General features: G+C 45.6%; 1 protein-coding gene across 4 annotated transcripts in view; it reads left to right on the forward strand.

The window, feature by feature from the left end:
* The first annotated feature begins 4,196 nt into the window (after positions 1–4,196).
* Positions 4,197–15,956, forward strand: part of EHF (ETS homologous factor) — a 44,379-nt gene continuing 32,619 nt past the window's right edge. For 2 of the 4 annotated variants that reach the window (XM_079788685.1, XM_079788684.1), the window contains exon 1: positions 5,287–15,128. In XM_079788685.1, coding sequence (XP_079644811.1) covers positions 15,066–15,128 — 63 coding nt within the window. In that variant the 5' untranslated portion in view covers positions 5,287–15,065. Of the gene's footprint in view, positions 4,255–4,294; positions 4,376–5,286; positions 15,129–15,956 lie in introns of those variants that run through there. The other 2 variants (XM_079788683.1, XM_079788680.1) reach the window with 2 other exon arrangements.

A 15,956-nucleotide genomic window follows, 5' to 3' on the forward strand; every position in this document is an offset into this window, starting at 1 on the left:
TATACAATACATGTTGAATGTACTGTGTAATCTATAAAAACAAACAAACACACACCTTCTTTTTCTTAAATTTATTGAACCGCCGCCTATTAGCCTTAAAAGAATCACTTTCAGTACTCATTCCACGGGTGTCTTTAGGAAGTCAGTTTTTGACATCTTCACTTTTTTAAAAAAAAATCCTCACCAGCAGAAAAGGCTGAGTGTTGGTGGCGCGTTTTTCCATTGATATTTTTTTAGAGAGAATAGAGGGGAGGAAGGAGGGTGGGGAGAGAGAAACATGGATGTGAGAGACACCGATGGGTTGCCTCCAGTTCATACCCTGACTGACTAAGCCTTTGACCCAGGATCAAACCTCGACCCTTCAATCTAACCAATGAGCAAAACCAGCCAGGACTTGGCATATTCCCCTTTTCACATATCATTGCCTCTGAACAGCTTTTCTTCCTCTTCAATTGCTTGTGATCATTGCTTCTTTCACACCCTTAGCTACACTAGCACTCTTGTGGACACTTTATGTTTTTAAAATTGTGCTAATCTCCTTTGTTTGTTGCCTGAGAGATGGTTTGTGTTTTTTTTTTTGTTTGTTTGTTTTGTTTTGTTTTTTGTCATGCTGAGGTATCAGCATGAAAGGGTGGTGAGGTAGAAAACAGAACTTTGGTTTGACAACCGAGACATTTTTTTTCATGAACAACTTGGTCAAGAACCGTATTGTTTGAGATGGGAGACGTTTGAGAACTGAGGTTTGACTGTCTTCTGCTCTGTGTAATCCCTTCCCCAACACTAGATAGAGGTTCTTGTTCCTGTCAGTCCTACAGTAATATTCTTAGATGTCTCTCACTAAATAGTTGTCATGTTCTGCCCTGGAGGTAACTCCATGTCATCAGGAGGGGATGATAGACAGAAACATATATAAACACACATTTGCTTTCAAAAATAAATATAGGGCTTCTAAAAGGTGCTGTGTAAAGTAAGCAAGCATCCTCTTCCTTGCAAAGCAGGCACACAACTCTCATCGACCTTGTAACCACAGCCTGTGTTGGTATTAAGACTCAGACCCCTGAGGGCTTGATACTTGGCTTAGAGTGATTCTTTGTCTTGGCCTTGATTTCAGAATTAAGGTCTTTGGGCTTCTTTGGTTCTGTGATGTATATCTTCTAGTAGACAATCCAACCAAAAGCAGGATCTCCAGGCTGTTGCACACAACCTCTTCTGGTTTGCTCTGCCCCTTTTCCTCCATGGGAACCAGCGTCAGGACTCCATTCAAATCCTCCATGTTTTTGTGCAGGTCTGAGACAGTAATAGGGAAGACCAGGAAGATCTATTTGCAGAGCAATTGGGTCTGTAAAGTTGGTTCCAGTTCCCATTGTTATCTTGATCTTGGCCTGAGGATATAAAGGCTCTGATGTGTTTGATATTTTTGTGATTATACTTTTAAACTTCTGATCCATGAGAGACATGGTTGACTATTTGAGACTCTTGTGATAAAAGTCCTCAGCCTCAAATACAACTTTTAGCATTCTCAGTTAAATATCTGAACTTTATCCATTCTATCTATCTATTAACTAACTATCTATCTACCTATCATTGGTCTATCTATCTCTATCATCTATCTTTGATGCAAGTACTGTCCTATTGAAGTTGACCATAGGGTAAAAGACCTCATCTACAATAATAAATATGTAATATGCTAATTAGACCAGACAGCCGAACGACCTTCTGGACGAAGCCAGGGCTGCGAGGGCCAAGGCAACCGCTGTGGCTGTGAGGGCTGAGCCCCTTGCATAAATTTCATGCATTGGACTTCTAGTACATACATACTCTGAAGGAATTTCTCTATGCATGCAACATGTCTAAAAATCTAGTTTTTGGGGGGAGTGAGGAGGAGGTGGGGGTATTGTTTTTGTTTGTCTTCTCTGTAGTTCAACTAAGTCCCAAGTAAAGAAGAGAACCAATAGTAAGTACGCACTAAATACCAGACACATTGTTAAGTACTTTATAGACATAAAAACTCCACAAATACAGTGGCTCATGAGTATGTGGTGGCATCTTTCCATCCCCTTTTATCTCCACCATCCCAAAATGACTCTTCTCCAGAGAGTCTTAAGGGAGCCATCCTCTGATCTAAAATGGGCAGGATAAAGAAATGGAGATGTTCCTGGAACTTTTCAGCTAGAAAATAAAGGGCTTACCATTAAAGGTGGTTGGCACTGGCCCAGAGAGTGACGTCACTTTTGGAGTTGCTTTTGAAGTTCACCACCTCTTGACCACACAAGCCCTCTCCACCTCCCCTCTGTGCCCTCTGCTGTCTTCAGGCTGATCTCAGGCAAAACTATAAAGGAGTCCCACTGGCACTAATAAGACCCTGCCTCTCCAACACACACACACACGTACATGCACACACACAAACACACACACACACACACACACACACACACACACACACACACACACCCTGTAGTGGGTGGAATGCTACTTTAGTTGCTACTCCTGATTCATCACTCAAGAAAAAAAAAACACAACACCAAACAAACAAACAAAAAAAACCCACACATCACCAGGCTGTTCCTTCAGGGCCCTGCTCTCAGATCTGGAGCTGATAGACTAATTGGGGCTAATGTGATAATGGGCAATAATGACATTTAGTGTTTTTATCAGACATTTACATTTTAACAAGGCCCTTGGGAGATACATGATTAAAGAGAGGGAATGGGGAAGGAAAGGAGGCAGAGGGGCTTTGCAGAGCCTCCCTAAGTGGTACTCCCTAACCTCAAAAACCTTCCCCATCTGCCTGAGTTCCAAGACCCTATCGAACTCACCCGAACCCTCCCACCAAGTCTTCTCCACCTTCACAAACCTTGCCATTCATGTTGCATTAAACTAGGCAAACAAGCAAGAAAGGAATGTTACTACTGCTCACTCACCTTAACATGACAACCTTACTTTTTTGTTCGATTCAGCCTTTGCTCATACACAGACTTTTCTTTTTCACACAAGGAACTTCTTGGTTTTAATCACAGAATCTTTGTGTCTTTGCCAAAACTCAATTTCCCCTTCCTCTCCCACAGAGGGGCGGCCTGGTGAGTTAAAGAAATCTGCCTGGACGCTTAGCTCATGCCAGGCCCGTGGCCAGAAAGACCTGAGAGAAAGTTAATGGTTAGGGGAGGGAACGTTTTCCGTGCCAGGAACAGTCCCTCACCTGTGTGGGTGGGTGTGCCCTGGGGGCCCAGTGAAGCAGGCCCTTGTCCCAAGGGGATGGGGATTGCATGGGTATTTAAAATCCAAAGAGCCTCCCCAGGGGGGCTCTTGCCCAAAAGGTGTTGTTTTATTTCTGGTTTCAGCATCTTGGTATTTTCCTCTGTTAATAAATAGTTAAAAAAAAGACCATGTAAGTGTCAAGAGGAAGTAAAGACCCTGGGTAACCCACCAACCAGATAGTCAGCTGTTCCACCTGAAAAGAACTCAGGGGGTCCTCTCTCTTGGGACCCTCCCTTTAAACTTTCTCTCTAGGCCCTTACCTGGGGGTGGGGTGGGGGACTGGCTTTTCAAAGTCCATTGAAATTGCCACTGTCCAACAGGCGATTGTGGTGCCTAAGAAGAGAACCTACGTGTGTGGGGGCTACCTGGCTGGGACCCCCTTCAGAACCTGCCACCTGCATAGCCAGGGCGAAGATCTTGATGCCAAAGCAAAGGGAACTAAATATAAGTTAGTACACGAGCCAGATGTCACTCCCCTATCCCATCGTCTCCTCCAGACTTGAATTTCTGCTCACTTTGCTTTCCCATTCTCCCTTCCTGATGGGAAGGGAGCGTGCAGGTACTTTTCACCTGAAACGCTGAAAAGAACAGTCACCAGCAAATCAATTCCTCACCCATTAATAGGTTGTCTCTCTGTTCCTGAGACACAGGCATAACCTGGTTAGACCTGTTTTGTTTGAACACTAACGTGTGAGTTGGCCAAATGCAAATGAGCCAATGTTTGTAATCCTTTATTTTATTTTTTTAAAGGGCCCGGCGGCCAATCAGAAGAGGAGGAAGTGACTTAGGGAATTCCCGGTTGGTGGCTTATTGCTTAACATCCTACAAAATGATTTAAAATTATTGTCATATGCATTTATCTTCACTCTGATGAGGGCTCAGACGTGATAACAGCCCAGGTTCCCCATCCCCGCAGGAGCTGGCGTGAGGACTGCCGGCCGCCTCCCCTCCATTAGCCACAGCTATTGGATTTCCCACCCAGAATCTTTAGCAAATGAGGTAAGTCCTTATTTTTAAACCTTCTTTGGAATCTGGAATTGAACCACCTGAGTGGAAAGAGAAGCCTGCTGGAATCAGACAGATGAAACTGAAGCAGACTCCCGGAGGCAGCAGGCAGGAAGTAAGCTCGCCTCACCTGTGCTTGCCTCACTGGGTCTTAACAGACGTGTACATTGGGGGGCAGTTGGGCTACTCTGGACGTGAGCTGTAAATTCTTTGCATTGAGCCTGGACGTCTAGTCACTGTGAATTTAGAAGCCCCTGCTTTCCCTCTATCTGTGTGACAAAGCCATTTCCCTGGGTTGAATTCTGAACTGAATAGGCAGCTAGCTCGGTGAAGAACTGGTTGGCTCAATAGCTGTTAGGGCTCATGTTCTCACTTTCTAGAGACATCTTCTGCTGGTAATTTTTCTGACTCGGTTGTAGGGAAAGGCAGAGTCCTTTTTGGTATATTCGGTGTTGGAAGATGGCCGGAAATAAGCAAGGGCGTTCGCATCCACACCGGGAAAAGTGGCCAGGCAGCCCAGGTAGGCAAGGGCATTGGGGAGAGCTGCTTGCCTAAAAATGACTTTGTCCAGAAAAAAAAAAAAAAATTGGCACAGAGTTTCGCCATATCACAAGGTGACAAAATAACCTTTTGTTTGTCCCATAATGGACTACTATGACCACACAGGCAGAACGTGAGTCAGCAGCACCAAATGCCTTCTCAGTCAGGGACTCTTTTGATTTGGTTTGGACACCATGGAGAAATATTGGCCCCAGGGTGGGTGCAGCTAGGAACAGTGAAGAATTCATCTTCTTGTTGGTAAATAACAACACCGAGTTGGGAAGGTGACGTGTTCGCCATCTGCCTTTGCCAAGGTCTGGTATACTCCCGGTAGTGAGGGAGCATGTGTCTTTTCCAGATGAAGTGCGCAATTCTGTGAGCCTATGTACACAGGGGTGTCTGCTGGTCACTTGCCTTAGGGGCAGGTGGAGAGTGAGTGTTCGGGTTCTGAGAACCTCTGGACGGAAGGTCTAGTTCAGGCTTTGATTCTGTAGACATGGGTGTGAGGATATAGTCAGGTAGAGCCTTTCCATGTATAAAAGGGCAGCCGGGGATCATGCGTGGACGTGTGCTAATTTCAGAGGTCAAGGGAAGAGCCGGTTTCCAATAGGGAAGATGAAGTTCTGTTGTTAGGATGAATTGCACGGAGAAGCAACACTATTCGATAAGGCTCTTCAGAGCTTGTCAGAGTGACATTCATCGCTGCATTTGGAGGTTGGAGAAGGCCCCCCTGGTCCTCCTTGTGAGACCCAGAATCCTGAGACTGTAAAATAACTCTAAAGCCAGTTTTTAATCTGAAGTCCTATAGGATCGTGCCATTTCCACACCAGTCGCCAATGGCTTATGTGGCTAGATATTTAAAAAGCTGGAACCTGGAAACGTGAAATGAGGGTCATTTGGAAGTTTGTAATCACATTTGAAAAAACGAATACCATGGAGACCATCCTTTTCCATGTTTCCAAAGTATTTTACAAAGGCATGTTAAAAAAAAAAAAAAAGTAACTTTGAGGGAACCACTGTGCTGGAAGTTCTCTCGTGTTGCTCTGTGAGATGGCGGCCCAGACTGGGCCGTCTTAGGGTGGCTATGGGTAGGGCGATGCCTTTGATCCAGGTGCCATATGTACAGAAGAGCTCAAATTCAATGATATATTTTCTTTTGTGCTAATAAGCATCTATTTGGTAAATTCAAACAGTCCTTTTTGTGACGTGTTTGTTTCTTTTAAAAAATATATTGTGAGCTCCCCAGCATGGAAATGCCTTGTTCCTTTCTGAACCTCTGAGAGGCCTTATTTCCTCTGTGTCTGTGTTTGATGCTTTAACACTGAACCATCCCAGGTCAACGCACCCATTCAGTCACCAACTTTACCCAGATCCCCTTTCAATACCTTTTCGACTCCTTGAGAGGCTGAGGCAAAATGAAATCTGAGAGGTTAAACTATTTACTCAATTGCATTCAATTAGTGAATTGGAAACTGGAAGGAATTCATAGCAGGTCTCAGATCAGAATGTGAGTGCTTTGGGCCACAGTTCCCTGCTAGGAAGTGGAATTTAGCTTTTGTGAATCTTGTACTGTTTGATTTCCTCCTCATACCCCTCACCCCCTCCTCCAAATTAGGGGATTTTAGCCCCGGGTTGTATTCTTTAGACCATCTCGCTTTTCTGAAAGCCCAGCGCTAAGAACCTTGTTCAATGTTCAAGCATCAAACACAGACACAGAGATTTATACACGTCATTAAAAAGTTATTCGGTCTCCCCCGACCTCAGATGCAGTCATTTCTAAGTCCTTTCAAAGAGAGGTGATTTTCAAAGGCCTCTGGGTGGGGTGAGCACCAAGACAGCCATGGCTGAACCTGCTAACACACAGGAGAAGCAATGCCACAGTTTTAAGGAACCAGATACTATAAAGTTGGAACCTGATTTTTTGGTGACACCCTTTTGCTGCGTTTCAGCCCATTTCTCTTGTAAAGATGGCTTTCTGGTAGAATTAAAGTGACAATCATTTCTGTTGTGGGTGGGGCCCTGGTTGGGAGGTATTGACTCCACTGCAGGCTTGGTGTTTAGAGACCATGTGTTCTCACCCTGGCGTGGTTACGGGGGTAACCAGCCGAGTGGGTCCGCTGAACCTGCAGTGCGATCATCATCTGAAGACAGAGTCAGGATGGCAGCCATATCTTGCCAGGATTCCCTTAAATCCATTGGATGACTGCAGAGGTGGGAAAGATAAACTCTATTTAGTGTCTTCTGTTTGCAGTTTTTAAAAAATTTTTAAAAAATATGATTTGTCCTAAGGAAGAGGCAATTGCGCTCTTATTAGAAATATGTGACTGCTATGTTCTTATTTAAATTGGACAGGGTGTTAAAGGGCCAGACCATTAAGCTGTGCAGGAAATAAACAGTGTGGTAGGGAGAATGGTGCTAATATTGAATGGGGCATGTGTTCAAGCTGAATAGCACTGATGGCAGGAAGCTGGGATGTGCTGGAGGAGAAATTTCCATGGATCCCTCAGAATTATTTGGTAAAAAATGTATTGGACTTCAAAAGGGAAAAACACACACACATTTCTTTAGGAATTTTCCCTGAAGAATTTCAGATTCACCTTGTGAGGACTGGAGCACAGTGTGGACAGCGGGGGTGGGGGTGGAGGGTACGTGCAGGACAGCGCCCAGGACTGGCAGTCAGAAGGCCTGCTTTTCTAGCTCCGGCAAAGCTACGTGCTCGGAGCAACGCACTCCACCTCTCTGGAATTTAGTCACTCATCAGGATAAAGGAGTTTGACTCTGATTGTCTTTAAGATTCATTTCAACCCCTAGAATCTGATGACCGGGAAAGAATGGAAGGTCAGCAGAATCCATTCCAACCCGTAGATTCTGATGACCTTCCTATGCCTGGAGGTCAGCAGGTTTGCCTGGAGTCTGAGAAAGCTGAGAATGGGGTGGAGATGCCCTCCCTCCTCAGGATGAAAGAAAACCAGTAGGAGCCTTACATGGCTTCCTTGGGGTCTTCAGAATGCTGGGTAAGGGATATAGGTGGAGGTACCAAGACCGGATACCTGGAGCCTCTGTTGGGGTGTTATAGAGTCTGTTCCCATGTCAACATCCCATCTTGATCAATCTGCCTCCTGTGTCCAAAGTTGGTGGGAGTGTAGAGGTGGATGAAGCTGACTGTTTTGCGACCACAGGGAGCAGTCGGTGTACACGAGAAGGCACTCTACTGACGTCTTCTATAAAACACCAAAGCCGCCTGCTGGAAAGTGAACATTCAGACACTCGTGGGGCCGCTCAGCTTGTGTGGTGCTGATCAGCTCACTTGACTGACAGTCCATGGATTATTGGGTAGATTGGATGGACAGGGACTCACTTCTCCTAGAGGAGGACCCTAGGGGTAGCAGAAGGGGCACATGATTGGCTGAGCCAACCTGGGGACATGGGTGTTCTCAGAGGGCCTCAGCCTATGTCGGCAGCAACCAGGCCTGCACCAGGGTCAAGCAGGGTGGCCCATTTAAAGAGGCTCCCAGGGTTTTAATTGGCCTGGTTTTAAAAGAGACATGTTGTAAAAATACTCCTTTAAAAATTGATTTCACTAGCACCTAACCACACTCTGTCTCCAGTTTGTTTTACAGGGCTGGGCCCCTCTTGTAGTTCATTAGATCCACATTATCTTTTTTTTTTCTCTACAATCATCTTCCACACCCTGACCTCAGAGCCCCCTTCCCTTCCTTTCTCAGAAGCATCTTAATCATTATTAAAGCTGTCTGCCTACTTATTTAAAATATGGCCAGCATAAGTTCATTCAAAACATGCTTCCTGATGAAAACAAAGCCGAAAACAAAAAGGAGCCCCAATGCCTATTATAATATTTTGATTATTAGACTAATAGACCACCTCATTAACCCCACTATTTTAACACAAGGACTTACCTTTACTTTTGTATGACCTTATCTAGATGCACACGTCCTATGATACTGTTGTAATTGTGGTGACCTTAAACTTTCATATCCTGCCACTCCCCCCTCACTCTATATTATTGACACAAACAATCCTGGGGGTTAGCCGTCTTTTACCCAATTATGGATTTCAGAAATGTCCGCCACCCCGCTGGCTCTTTCTCAGCTGGATGTAAACTTCTTCTAAAGGTTTGAATAGTCTTTCTTGGAATCTGAAGAAGGTCTTCTTTTTTTTTTTTTTTTTTTTTTTTTTGCATATGACAAAGGATCTGGGAGAAGGTGGCTGGCTTGTAGAGATTATTTTGGGATCCCTCTCAGGACCCTTTTCAGTAGTTCCCATAGTGGAGATAATGATGTATTTTGGTGGCTCAGGTAAGTGTGGTCTAAAAGGTGAGGCTGTTTGCAGCCTTGTCTGCATGCCAACTACCAACAAGACTTATTTGGTGTTTGCAGTGGGTGTTAGATTTGGCCCAAATCCAGCCTCAGTCTCAATTATGTCCACTTGTAAAATTAGAAGCACCTCGGTCCCATTGTAATTCCACTGGTCAGAAGGTGATGGGTTGAGGAACGCAGATGAAGGGCAGACTTTGCTTGTATGTTAAAGGGGCAGGAGGCTATGAGTTTTGGTTGCCTGGAAACAGCTGGAAGGGTCCAAAGAACATTAGGTTTAGCATCAAAATACCTGGGTTCAAATCTGACCGTGCCGTGGGTAGCTGAGTGACTCTGAGTGAGTTCTGTAAGCCCTAGGATCCAAGTTTCCTTGCCTGGGAAATGGGGTTAATGACATCTGCACAAGACTGCTGTCGGGATTAAGTTAGACACAGAATCTGAAAGCACCAAGACAAATGCTTGTGAGTAAATATTTGGTAATACATAGAGTGGAAATCGAGGATAAAGCCTCAACATGAGTGTGTTCCGTGAGTCTCTGTTGGGTTGAAGTGTATGAATAATTCTGGGGTTTGGTTTTTTGAAACGATCAATGTTGGTTCTTCACTGTGACCTTGGGAAAGAAATGCTATAGGTTTTCACTGGGGAAGGTGGGTGGCAGGGAGATGGGCTAAATCATCGTAACTGAGCCTTGTCTTGAGCTGGCTGCAAACCACACCCCATGGGGGTGCCGGAAGACCTAACCGGGGAGAGCACAGCTCGTTCCTATCCCTGTCTCTGGATGCCTGGCAGGCAGGAGCCTCCGGAAGAATCGGATCCCCCTCAAGGCAGTGCACATGACTAACTGCAACTTCATCTACCATTGCCCACCCCTACCATTCTGGAGCGTGCTTTCACATACCTACTGCCCACCGCAGGGAAGGCATTGCCCTGGGTGTTCCAGAGGCTTCGGAAAAAATTCCTACTTATTATGCCAAGACACTCTGGGGCCTGCCTCCTGTAATGTGTTCAAATGAGGTTTCTGGCCACATGGAAGTGGTTTCCAGAAGCTGTTAGAGTTGAACAAGCAATCTTTGCTGTTAATAAAACAGGAAGCTTCCTAATCTGGGATCCGAGGGTCTCTTGGTATCCATGGAGAGAATCCAGGGAATTTGTGAACTTGGATGTGAAGAAGTTGTTTTTATGTTCAGCAAGCTAACTAGAATTTAACAGTTTCCTTTGATATGAATGTAGGCAAAATTCCACAGTAGCATGAACTGTAACTGTGACGGTCAGCTGGAGATGTTACAGGCATTCACATTACACTTGTCGCAAATTATCTCCAAATAGTGACATTCAGCACTCCTATATTTCACGGAGGTTATTAGACCTGTACTACATAATCTTAGTTTATGTCTTAATAAAGATGTACATATATTGTTATATCGCACATTTATTTTAAAAAGTGTTTTGATCATTGTGTTTCAATAGGCACTTGCTTTCTAGTCTTATATAATTGATTTTGTCATTTAAAACCATTTTGAGGAGGGGTCCGTAGGTCTCATCAGACTTCAAAAATGGGTCTATGTTATACATCAAGGGTGAAGAACTCCTAATTGAGAGCATTCTCTCGCACAGGGCTAATGAAAAGGCTTCTGAACAGCGTTGGCTAATGGATGGTCTCTGTCAAAACACGAGTCTGTATTTCCCATGCATTGTTCCTGCCTGTGGGGAGCTTTAGAGTTGTGGTGGGACGTCGGCATCATGAGAATAATGGCAACAGCAATAATAATAATGGTGATAATAGCTAACTTTTGTGGAGGGCCTGCTATAAGCCAGGTGCGTTCATAGGCCCGCTCAGTGTCCTCTTTAGTTAATCTTTTTTATTTTATTTTTTGTGTGTCATATTTAGTTTAATTTCCCCAACAACTTCCAATGGTCATTGATGGGGCAAAGGCAGAAAAGATCTCCCTCCCGTCCCCCGTGGGGATAGAGCACTGGTGCAGGTGAAGGCCAAAGTGGGGACCGGCCCCTGGACCAGTCAGTGTCCGGATCTGCAGCCTGTGCCGTCACGCGGACCCCTCCCTTCGAAAGACCCTGGGCTCTGTTTCCTGCCCGGTTGCTGCTGCCTTGCGATTCTCAATACACTGTGAACAGGGCCCTGCGTTTCCCTTGGGCCGGAGCCCTGCAAAGTATGGAGCTGAGCCTGCCTCTGGATGCGGTGAAATTGTTCCAACAGGTGACGACTCCCGAGGCCGGTTCGCTCCTGTGGAAAGCCAGCCCCTGCTCCTTCTCCTCTGGCCCATCTGGCTGAGCGCTGGGGGAAAGCTGAGGCCTGGCCAGCAGGATGCTGTCGTGTTTCTTTGAGTTGGTGCATCTTCTAATGTTGTTTGAGCACCAGAGACTTCCTCTGAATCCCCTGGAGGAATGGGAGAATAGCTGGAAGGAATTTGATTTCTTGGAAACCTTTCTGGTGAGCAGTTGCTTGCCTTGCGGATGGTTCCCGCCCCCCCCCCCCCAACCCCCGCACCCCCCATCAGCTTTTAAAATAATTTTAAATATTTTTCTATTACAGTTGGCATATAATATTGTATTAGTTTCAGGCATACAACATAGCGGTTAGACATTTATATACCTTACAAAGTGACCCCCCAAATAAGTCTAGTACTCATCTGACACCATGCATAGTTATGACAATATTATTGACTCTATTCCCTTCGCACTTTTTATTTTCCAGAGGGTTTACTGCATAGACCAGTGAGCTAGGAGAGGCAGAGTAAAGTGTGCTCCGGAAGGGACAATGGGACACAGTGAGCCAAGTCTATCCTTCTTGTGTGAAGGCACTAAAAAGAAACTTGAGCTTTCTTGCTATCATTTAGTGATTATCGGTACAAAAAGAAAACCCCAATTCTTCTAAATAGGATATCCTCTAATCTGTGAGAAAAATTCAGATATTGCCCTAGCCGGTTTGGCTCAGTGGATAGAGCGTCAGCCTGTGGACCAAAGGGTCCTGGGTTCGATTCCGGTCAAGGACACGCATCTTGGTTGCAGATTCCTCCCCGACTTGGGCCCTGGTCAGGGCAGGTGTAGGAGGCAACCAACCGATGTGTTTCTTTCACATCAATGTTTCTCTCTGTCTTTCCCTCTCTCTTCCTCTCTCCCTAAAAATCAATGGAAAAATATCCTTGCGTGAGGATTAAAAAAAAGAAAAAGAAAGAAAGAAAACTCAGATATTATTTGCTTCCTAAACTGCAAAGACGATAGTGGAATAAGCCTTGTGAGGTTCTGTCTGTTTTTACAAACTGCTCCAAGGTTTCAGACAGGGTGGTGGACTCTGTGGCAGAGGGTGAGACCTCTCCTGGATTGATTGTTGGAGTGATGGGTTTATTTATTCAGGCTCCGAGAATGACACAGCCACAGGCTTTCTCTCGTCGCTGTGATGTCCACAACACGGCAGGTCTGTCATCAGGACCCGTGACAGCTCAGACATCAGATGCTTTTCCAAAGGAGCCCTGGTTCCCCCTTAATCTCCCAGTAACAATAGCTGCTCTTTCGTCATGGCTAATAAGTCAAGCCCAACCCCTGCGTCAATCAGGGGCCTTCAGCAGGAAGCCAGGCTGAAGTGTTGATGAACAGGTGTGAGTGGCCGTGAAATAATGCTTCTGTGGCGTCCGCACTGATGTATGCTAGAGGGAACTTTCATACCAGGGCACAAGGATGATTAGTATGCCTCCTCCTCACATGTAGGGGGAAAATTATAGGAGCTGTACTTAAAGGAATCTCAACTTCCAAAATAAAAGTATGAAATGCTAAGAGACATCCGCCCCCCCCCCCCTTTAGAAATATAAGAATTCGTTTTCAAAGCTACAAAGAATTATGTGGCACTCCCCCCTTCGATATATTTATTATAATAAATCCAGTTCATTCACTAGCTCTGTGTCTTTGGGCAAGTTGCTTAACCTCTCTGTGCCTCCTCATCTATAAAATGAATAATATTAGTACCAATGTCCAGGGTTATTGCAAGGAGTCAATGAGGTCATTCCTGTCAAGCGTAGCTCAATTCCTACCACATCGTGAATGCTCAGTAAATAGGAACTGTCATCACTGTCATAGTTTGAGTTGTTGTTTCGTAATTATACAGTCTTTGAGATTCCAAATTAGTGGCTGTTGACCTTTCCTTAGATAGAGTGTCTTGATCTTTTCTTGGGAAGAAGCATGAATCTTAAAATGGTCAAGTCCATTGTCCCAGTCCATCCCAGCCCCTCCCTGACTCCATTTCCCCCGCTCTCACCTCCCTCCACCCTTTCTGCATTCCTGCGCGGTTGATCTTATTTATTTTTCAGTCAACTGAGGGTGTTGTTAAATCTTTTCTTTTTCGGGCTGCCCGATTTGGTTCTGAGGCACTCCACTCCCTAACCTGCTCATGACAAGAATGCTTGGGAATGCTCAGCCAGCCACATCCCTCCCCTGTTGGAACACCCTGTTCTTAATGCTCCTTGAGAAGCGGCGTTTCTGAGGCTTTTCCCACTGCCCTGACCCCCCACTGAGCCAGTGGTCTGGTGGTACTGAAGGTCAAGGGCACAGAGACAGCTGGGGAAGGTGGTCATTTAGGGGAACATCGTGCGTTGCCCACGCCCTGTGCTTTCTTCTCAAAGCTTAAAAAGAGATATTAAGAGGCTTCTTCTGCTCTCTGGGTGATGATGCCATTGCTTAATTAGTGTTGTCATGATCTCCATTTGAGTGATTTGTTTAGCTCTCTGTGGCCCTTTTTGGCTTGAGCTCATCATGTGATATTGACAGAGTGATGAGAAATGAGAGTGTGATGATGCTTGGATTAATGCAGAAATCACACCTTGAGCTTAGGTCCTTTCCACATGGGACGAGGGACCTCAAGTCACTTGGCAGGACATGAGTGAGTCTGCACAGCCCGCCTCTGAGGTAGGTATGGGTAACCTCATTTCCCCAGTGGGAAAGCTATGGTCTGGGAACTGGGTTTTCAAATTATACCGTTTGCCCAAGGCTGGACGTAGGAAGTCTGTGGGAGCGGCCAGACTGAGATTCAGGCACTCCGAGTCTCTGTTTTAGGAGGTAACCTGCAGACCACACCTACTCCCAGGACCATATTGACTTTCGGAAGTGGGCAATTTGGAGGAGTGTGGTTTGGTTTTGATCCTATCCCAGCAGCCCCTTCTCTGCCCATGTTAATCTGATTCATGATCTGACCCTGGGCTGGCTGGAGGCTGGCCATGTCGTTCTGCAGATCTTGGACACCCCTCAGCGCCGTCGCAGAGCCAGCCAATGGAAAAGTACAGTGTCTTCTGGCCTCCAGGCCCGACCAGCTCTTGCTGGCCTACCTGACCCCTCTTACTTCCGAGGGAGTGGGTGGGTAGCATTGAATGAAAATGCAGGGTTTTGTGTATGTATTGGGTTGTTTTTTGTTTTGTTTGTTTTTTTGGTTTTTATAGGAAAAACAAATTGGTATGAATGCTCAGTGAAACCAGCTCAGGCTGTTTGGGCAGATGCCTTTCTTTGCTTTTTTTTTTTTCTGTTTATTTTCCAACAAATCAATGCTTAACTGGTTGTTATCGGAGCAGAGCAACAGGTGCAAAAAAATAACTCTGCTGCCAACTCAAATGAAAAGGTAGGGCTTATACCCTCTGGGAGGTATTCCGAAGATAACAGAAGCCCCTGCCAGCACCCGAATTAACAGCTCTGTTTACGGTGGGTTTCATGTTAACAACCTGCTCCTAGCCCTCCTACACATAAACACGCCATTGTCTCGGGGAGAGACATTCAGCCATCCAGACAACCAACGGCTTTATTCTGCCCCAGTGGCGATTGGTTTTGGCTGGGGCTGCTCTGTGAAACTCAGGAGCCTTACCCTGCCTGCCAACCTGACGTCTTCGTAACCTCTCTGTGCCTCCTTCGTAAGGGTTTCCTTGTGAAGGCAAGGGCATGGGGTTGCCGGAGCGAAGAGGATCTGTCCTGCTTTTAAACGTAGTTCAAGTTCTTTTCAAGGTTGGTCATTTCCAAATGCCAGAGAAGGTTGTCTGTCTCTCTCTGCTCTTGCTCCCCTCTGTCCCCAACCGGAGATGGGGACTGAGCTCAGATGACTTTGGAGAGAGCTACCATTGTTTTGGAAGTGCTGTGCTTGCTGAATAGTCTACTGGGGGAGGGTAGCATCTGTGTTTTGTCCCCAGCACCCAGCGTAGTGCCCAGCATCTGGTAGACACTATATGTATACAGATGATATATAAGTAAGAGAGCAAGAATAGAATCTCTCAGGCCTTCTCTTGTTGGTTGGAGTAAAGGTGTCTCCCAACTCCATATACACTGAGTGGCCAGATTATTATGATCTCTGAACACATAATAATCTGGCCACTCAGTATGTGTGTGTGTGTGTGTGTGTGTGTGTGTGTGTGTATTTGAGGCCCGGTGCATGAATTTGTGCATGGGTGGGGTCCAGCCAGCCTGGCCAGGGGGAGGAGTCATGGGTGGTTGGCTGGCCTGCCTGCTGGTCGAACTCCTGGTCGAGGAGAAAATTTGCATATTAGCCTTTTATTATATAGAATATACACTGAGTAGCCATAATATTATGTGTTCAGAGATCATAATAATCTGGCCACTCAGTGTATATATGGCGATGGATAAATATTTATAGTAGTATGATAAGAATTTCTTGATGATCATTTCTCTCCCCTGAAGGTTAAAAGGCTAAGACACCCCTTTTCCTGGGTATGAAGCCTCAGATCCAGGGTGGTTAAGTAACCTTTTGAAAGGCTAAGGTGGGGGTGGGATCAGGTAAGGGGTGACTCAGCCAGCCACCAGATTCTCTTCGTAGGAGGA

Source organism: Cnephaeus nilssonii (assembly GCF_951640355.1).
Source record: "Cnephaeus nilssonii genome assembly, chromosome: 13".
NCBI lineage: Eukaryota > Metazoa > Chordata > Mammalia > Chiroptera > Vespertilionidae > Cnephaeus > Cnephaeus nilssonii.